We start from the raw sequence: 8319 nt of genomic DNA on the forward strand, positions 1-8319 counted from the left end.
TAAGTGTTCGTTTTGCACGATTTTTGCTTATCAAATCCTCGAGTTTTGGTCTTCGTTCGTCCGAGTTTCGGCTTTATTTGTATATATTATTGCGTTTCTTGTTTTATTTCTATTTCAGGGTTTTATTAGGTATTTTTGCCGAGTCGAAGCCATTTGAAAGCGAAACCGAACTTTCAATTCAATTTATGGGTCAAGACCCAGATCGCGATCCAGCATTCCGGATCGCGATCTGGGGGTGCTGACAGAGAAGAAAATAGGTCAAGACCCAGATCGCGATCCAGCATTCCGGATCGCGATCTGGGGGTGCTGACAGAGAAGAAAATAGGTCAAGACCCAGATCGCGATCCAGCATTCCGGATCGCGATCTGGGGGTGCCGACAGAGAAGAAAATGGGTCAAATCCAGATCGCGATCCAGGAAGCCGGATCGCGATCTGGCATGGCGGTGGGCAGTTCCCCGAGGCTGCCAGATCGCGATCCAAACAACCCGGATCGCGATCTGGGCACGATTTTTGAGAAAGATATTTTGTTTTGCAAAGCTTCTTGAGGAAGCTTTGCATTTCACTATAAATAGAAAGGCCCTTTCATTCTTCATTCTTTCTTCGACTTTTTACGGTTTTCGACGGTTCTTCGCGGGAATCATCAACGGGGGTTCCGACTTGGGTTTTTCTTACGCAATTTCTTTACGTTTTGTTCTTCATTTCCTTTGTACATTCTTTTGATACTATGTTTGTTATGATCTAAGAACATTTTCTTCTAGGGCAATGAAGCCTTGTATATATTGATTTCGATCGTCATTTCTGTTATCTATTTGTCGTGTTTTGATTTCGTTTATGTTTTCCTGTATTAAATGTTTCTGATTGTGTTGATCAGCTCTCAGATTGATATTAAATAGGAATGAACTCGAGAGAGGATTTCTTGTTTGAAGTTAGGAAAACATAGTTCGGGGTGTGGAAACGGAGACGTGATGCACTTCGGGTAGCCCTTAAGGACTTGACCTAAATGCTCTCTTAATAGCAGGTTCTGAACGGAGACGTCGGACCTGTGGGTAGACTCTAACTACACTGGAGACGGGGGTTAGAGTACTTTAGTGTCTGGGTTAGCGAATAGGAATGTGGCATTAGATAACGGATTTGTAGATCGTTGTTGATTTTGCATAGGTGGATTTGGCCCTAGAAGTCCCCTTAAATCGAAGTCCCCGCGTTGAGTTATCGTTACTTTATTTACGTACATTCTATATTTGCATGTTTACGATCTTGCATGCTTATAAATTAGGGTTTACCACCAATCCACTTATTTACGATCGGCTAGATAATATAACGATAATATAATTACACTACTCAGCAGTTGAATCTACAAGGTCCCTGTGGATCGATATCCGGAACCACTGTTCTGCAAAATGCGATACCGTATACTTGCGGTAATTTATACGTGAGGAAAACGCGTATCAAGTTTTTGGCGCCGTTGCCGGGGACCAATTTGATTTTATCTTTGTTGATAGTGTTACCAATTATCTGACTATTACTTTAGCTATTTACCTGCTTTATTTTCGATTTAGACCTTGATTTTAACCGATCACTTTGTTTATGCCCAGGCGTCGAAATTTGGAAATCATACCTTACGATCCCGAGATTGAAAGGACACTTCGTAGACTAAGGGCCACACGCAACCAACAAAGTGAACCAATGGCCGACGATCAAGGAAATCCAGAGCACCTGGCCTTTGAATACGATCGAGAGCCAGGACGAGATCATGAGCAGCCAAGACCGAACCTGCCACCCGAGCGAACAATGCGAGAATACCGAACTCCAGCTGTGAATGAGAACTATTCGGGAATCAGGAAACCGACGATAGCCGCAAACAACTTCGAGCTAAAGACGGGGCTAATCAACATGGTCATGGCGAACCAATTCTCCGGAGCAGCCACTGCAGATCCAAATCTCCATCTTGCCAATTTCTTGGAGATTTGTGACACAATCAAAGTTAACGGTGTTTCTGATGATGCCATCCGGTTGAAGCTATTCTCATTTTCTGTCAGAGATAAAGCAAAGAGTTGGCTTCTGAGTCTTAATCCAGGATCACTCACCTGTTGGGAAGAATTATCACAAGCCTTTCTGGCACGATTCTTTCCACCCTCGAAGACCGCACAATTACGAAGAGATGTAGGCAACTTCAGACAAATGAGCCAAGAGCCGATGCACGAATCTTGGGAGAGATTCAAGGACTTATTACGACAATGCCCTCAACACGGATTCAACCCGTGGGATCAAATGGAGTTATTCTACAATGGGCTCGATCAACCAGCCCGATCTTTAGTCGATGCTGCCTCAGGTGGATCATTGCAAAACAAAACTCCCAGAGACGCTCGAGACATTGTCGAGCGAATGTGTGAGAATGCTTACCATTGGCCGTCCGAACGGAGTAGTATACAAAAGGTGGCCGGAGTCCACCAACTCGATCCTTTAGCCGCAGTTTCAGCACAATTAGCGACCCTATCAAATCAGGTCGCCCAAATTTCAGTTCGAGGGCCACAGACCGAACGAGTAGCAGCAGCAAGTACTTCACAAGCCACAAACGACGATTGGGAGCAGGCACACTTTATGAACCACCGATTCAACAATTTCCGGGGAACCCACAATCAGAACCAAAACCCTACTCATTACCACCCGGGAATTCGGAATCACGAGAACTTCTCCTATGCCAATCCAAAGAATGCTCTACAACCACCTCCCGATTTCAATCATCAAAGAGAGCAACGAGGGCCAACGTATGACGAGCGTCTTCACCGACAAGAACAGGAAATGGAGGGCCTGAAATCAACAATGAAGAACATGGAAAAGCAAATAGGGCAAATCGCCCAATCCATGTCCACAATGGCCAAAGGTGGATTTCCGAGCAATACCGAAGTCAATCCAAAAGAAAGCTGTCAAGCCATAACCACCCGAAGTGGTTTGCAAATGACCGATCCTCCTTATCCGACGGACGAGTCACCAAGGCCAGCTGTACAACCGACCCCGGTCGAGCCGGAAATCACCATTTCAGGGAGTGGTACAAAAGAGGCTAGTAAGCCCAATAACATTTCTTTTCCAGATAATCCCCCTCTTTTGATAACTCCAATTCCTTTTCCAGAAAGACAGAAGAAAAAAAAGTTCCAGGATCAATTGAAGAAGTTCATTGAAAAGATCAAACAGATTCGAATCAACATCCCTTTTGCAGAAGCCTTGGAGGTAATGCCAAACTACACCAAGTTCATGAAGGAAGTTCTATCCAAGAAAATTCGGATCGAAGAAGACATACCAGTGACACTCACGGCAACTTGCAGTGCCATTCTTCAGTCGAATCTACCACCGAAAATGAAAGATCCAGGGAGTTACACTATTCCTTGTATTATTGGAAATTCTACTTTCGATAAAGCTTTATGTGATTTGGGGGTAAGTATTAATTTGATGCCTATGTCTGTGTTTCTAAAACTGGGCTTAGGAAATTTGAACCGCACTCGCATGACTTTACAACTAGCTGATCGTTCATTGAAATATCCCGATGGGATTGTAGAAGATGTACTAGTTAAAGTAGATAAATTCATTTTGCCTGTTGATTTTGTGGTACTTGAAATGCCTGAAGATGATGAAGCACCAATCATTTTAGGTCGTCCATTCTTAGCCACTGGTAAGGCGATGATTGATATGGAATTAGGATCTTTAATGCTTAGGGTAAATGGGGAAGAAGTTGTTTTTAATTTGACAGATGCATTTAAACACTCTGAGCATGTTGAGCAGTGCAGTAGAATAGACGTGATCGAGGACTGTGTTTCCTCCTTTTTTGATTCGTATGAATTGTGTGATTCTATTGAGCACTGCATTGTTAATTCTATTGATTTGCATTCTGCCTCCCCTGAAACTCCTATTGAAAATGATGTGCTTGATTGTGTGTTGTTTCTTGAGTGTGCCGAGATTTTAGGCGTAGACGAGGTACGAATTGTCCCCGAGATACCAGTTAGTGTGAAAACGGCCCCCGTACTGGAATTGAAACAATTACCGGATTATCTTTGTTATGCTTTTCTTGGAGCAGACAAGACTTATCCGGTGATTATTTCTTCTAGCTTGAGCGAGGCCGAAACAAACACACTGCTGGAGGTCCTTAGAGAATACAGGTCGGCTATAGGTTGGTCTATTGAGGATATTAAGGGAATTAGCCCGTCTATTGTTCAACACAAAATTCTAATGGAAGACATCTATAAACCGAGAGTCCAACCTCAGAGGCGGTTAAACCCGTCAATGAAAGAGGTAGTCAAAAAAGAAGTCTTAAAACTGTTAGGCCCGGGTATGATTTATGCAATTTCTGACAGTCCGTGGGTCAGTCCGGTGCAGGTTGTGCCAAAAAGGGGTGGGATGACGGTTATTGTGAATGATAAAAATGAACTTATTCCGTCTAGGACAGTCACTGGGTGGCGTGTGTGTTTCGATTACCGATTATTGAATGCAGCCACTAGAAAAGACCATTTCCCCCTTCCCTTTATCGATCAAATGCTAGACAGACTAGGAGGTTTCGAGTATTACTGTTTTCTTGATGGTTATTCGGGGTACAATCAAATTTCAATCGCCCCGGAAGACCAAGAGAAAACTACTTTTACTTGCCCCTACGGTACTTTTGCATTTCGTAGGATGCCTTTCGGGTTGTGTAATGCACCTGCTACCTTTCAACGATGTATGATGTCTATTTTTCATGATATGGTAGAAGAATTTCTTGAGGTGTTTATGGATGATTTTTCTGTGTTTGGATCGTCTTTCGATCATTGTGTGCACAATCTGGAACTTGTTTTAAAAAGATGTACAGAAACGAACCTGGTTTTAAATTGGGAAAAATGTCATTTTATGGTTCGTGAAGGTATTGTTCTAGGTCACAAGGTCTCGAAAAAGGGTCTTGAGGTGGATAGGGCGAAAATCGAAACAATTGAAAAATTGCCTCCACCGAAGGATGTCAAGGGAGTTAGAAGTTTTTTAGGGCATGCTGGGTTTTACCGTAGATTCATTAAAGATTTTTCGAAAATAGTAAAACCATTATGTCACTTGCTTGAGAAGGAAGCCGTCTTTGATTTTGATTCTGCTTGTTTGCAGGCTTTCACGTTTCTCAAGGAAAAGCTAACCCAATCACCGATTATGATTACTCCCAATTGGGAGGAACCATTCGAGATCATGTGCGATGCGAGCGACTATGCTGTAGGTGCAGTATTGGGACAAAGGAGGGACAAAATCTTCAAAGCCATCTACTATTCGAGTCGTACACTTGACCAGGCACAGAAGAACTATTCAACGACCGAAAAGGAAATGCTTGCTGTCGTTTATGCCGTTGACAAGTTCAGACCGTATATTTTGGGGTCTCAGGTGATCATTTACACCGACCACGCAGCTATTCGATTTTTGTTCGCAAAGAAGGACGCCAAGCCCAGACTCATCAGATGGGTGCTCCTACTCCAGGAGTTCGACTTGGAAATTAGAGACAAAAAGGGAAGCGAGAATGTGGTAGCAGATCATCTTTCCAGACTCATACTAGACGAAGCTCCAGCCGAAGGAAATATTCAGGAATCATTCCCAGACGAGCAACTGCTCGCCATTAGTACTCACACTCCGTGGTATGCTGATGTGGCCAACTTCTTGGCCAGTGGAATCATCCCTGACGATCTATCTTATCACCAAAGGAAAAAATTCCTTCACGACAGTCGTTTCTATCTATGGGACGAGCCGTTGCTTTTCAGAACCGGCCCCGATCGTGTCATCCGAAGATGTGTTCCGAAAACAGAAGTGCGTGAGATTCTCACACATTGCCACTCATCACCTTGTGGCGGGCATCATGGGGAATCTCGCACAGCCGCCAAGGTTCTACAGTCAGACTTCTTTTGGCCAACTCTATTCCGAGATAGTTACGAGTTCGTGAAACGGTGTGATCGATGAACGAACAGGGAACCTATCCAACAAAAGCCAAATGCCTTTGAACAACATGCAAGAGGTGGAGCTTTTCGATGTTTGGGGCATAGACTTCATGGGACCATTTCCTTCTTCGAACGGGAAGTTATACATTCTGCTTGCTGTGGACTACGTGTCCAAATGGGTCGAAGCAATTGCCACCACTGCCAACGATGCTCGTACAGTCCTCAAATTCTTCCACAAGAACATATTCTCAAGGTTTGGGACACCCAGGGCGATCATTAGCGATGAAGGATCTCACTTCTGCAACAAACTGCTCGCTAATCTCACGAACAAGTTGGGAATCCGACACAAAATTGCGCTTGCCTATCATCCACAAACAAATGGCCTTGCTGAGTTGTCAAACCGAGAAATCAAACAGATTCTGGAGAAGACCGTGAGCACGAACCGAAAAGATTGGGCGTTGAAGCTCGATGATGCACTTTGGGCCTATCGAACCGCATTCAAGACACCGATTGGGATGTCTCCGTACAAACTCGTGTTTGGGAAAGCGTGCCACCTGCCAGTGGAATTGGAGCACCGAGCTTATTGGGCAGTCAAAAAGCTCAATTTCGATCAAACAGCCACCGGCAATCGTCGATTGCTTCAACTCAACGAAATGGAGGAGTTCAGAAACGATACTTACGAAAATGCCAAAATTTACAAAGAAAAGACGAAAAAGTGGCATGACAAAAGGATTACGAAGCGAGAGTTTCGCGCAGGTGACCAAGTTCTGCTATTCAATTCTCGGCTACGACTATTTCCGGGAAAGCTTAAGTCCCGTTGGTCAGGACCTTTCGTTGTCCTGAGCGCAACGCCACAAGGAGTTATCGAAATACGAGGACGAGACGGTCCGTCGTTCAAAGTGAATGGGCAACAAGTCAAGCATTACTATCCAAATGGTGCTCCCGAGGAAGTGGAGCGTGTCGCACTAATTTTCTCCCAATAAATCCAAAAGAAGTCGAGCCGTCGACTGTAAAACAGGCGCTAAATGGGAGGCACCCCATTATTGCTCATTCTCTGTCATTTTTCATTTTTCTTTTATTCTTGCTTTCGTTTTCGTTTTTAGTCTTTTCTTGCATTTTTATATTTTTCTTAGGGTTCAATTTCTCTATCTCACCCGTTTAAATTTCAAATTTATTGCAGATTACGACCCAGATCGCGATCCAGGAAGTCGGATCGCGATCTGGGGGTCCAACAGAGACGAAATTGAGGTCAGACCCATATCGCGATCCAGGAAGTCGGATCGCGATCTGGGGGGTCCAACAGAGACAAAATTGAGGTCAGACCCAGATCGCGATCCAGGAAGTCGGATCGCGATCTGGGGGTGCAGACAGAGAGCAAATAGATGTTGGACCCAGATCGCGATCCGGTCTTCCTAGATCGCGATCTGGGGGCAAAAACTGCACTTATTCGAAAAATTAAAACCCTTTTTCTCACTTCTTTCTTTTACAAAATTCGAACACCCCCCTTTCCCCCAACCCTCAATTCGATTTTCTTTCAAATTTCCTCTTCAAACTTGCATAGTCTTAGATTTTCATCAACTATTAACGATTATTGCTTGTTTATATTGAGAATTGTGGACGAATCTTCAACAAAGGTATGTTCTTGACCCAAATTTTTTAGTTTTGCTTGAAAATTCGAATTTCATCCAATTTTCTTGTCTTTTCCCTTGGTTCTTCAATTCTTATTGCTTGTACGTAATTAAGTACTCGATTTTGGGATTTAAAGGCTTGTTTAATTGGTTGAACCAATGTTTAGATATAGGAATTGCCCTATTGTGCTTAATTTCGAATTTCTTGTGAATTTGTGAATGGGTCGAGTCATATTATGCTAATTTTTGCTCGTTGATCATTATTAATTGTTGTTGTTGTGGTGATTGATGTAGGAGGGTTAGTTTTCGAAAGAAACTAATATTCAAGGAGTTTCAAAAAAAACTTGCGCACGCCAATGTTCGACGAATTGCCCGAACCAGTTTCAAGTTTCATTTTGCACCCTCTTTCACACCATGACTTCACCGGCAAACAAACTCCAAAAGACGGGCGAGAATTCCAAGAAAGCCCAACCGAAAGGCAAGGGAAAAGTACCGGAAAAGAAGAAAGGCAAGGCTCAAGGCCAATAGGGGGGAGAAGGATCTTCCCACTCGCCGTCGCATTCGGAGGAACCAAACGAGCAAGCCATGCCAAGAACCGGTGACGTGCCACTCAACACGGGCGCCCGAGCCAATCAACGCACGCTCGTGAGCGACGTCACCTTCGACGAACACGATGAAGACATCTACGTGAATGTCGAAGCAAAGAGCGAATTTATCAACCGACTCCCTCGTCCGATCGTCCCGGAGCGTGAGTTGTGCCTCCGTAC

At 44.0% G+C, this 8319-nt stretch overlaps 1 protein-coding gene across 1 annotated transcript; it reads left to right on the forward strand.

The window, feature by feature from the left end:
• The first annotated feature begins 1683 nt into the window (after positions 1 to 1683).
• LOC105952343 (uncharacterized) lies at positions 1684 to 5946 on the forward strand. The gene has a single exon (XM_088815157.1). It carries the CDS (start codon positions 1684 to 1686, stop codon positions 5944 to 5946), a length of 4263 nt encoding a protein of 1420 aa, XP_088671283.1.
• The last annotated feature ends 2373 nt before the right edge of the window (positions 5947 to 8319 follow it).

This window comes from Erythranthe guttata, chromosome 3 (genome assembly GCF_056151865.1).
Source record: "Erythranthe guttata isolate IM_541 chromosome 3, IM_541, whole genome shotgun sequence".
Lineage (NCBI taxonomy): Eukaryota > Viridiplantae > Streptophyta > Magnoliopsida > Lamiales > Phrymaceae > Erythranthe > Erythranthe guttata.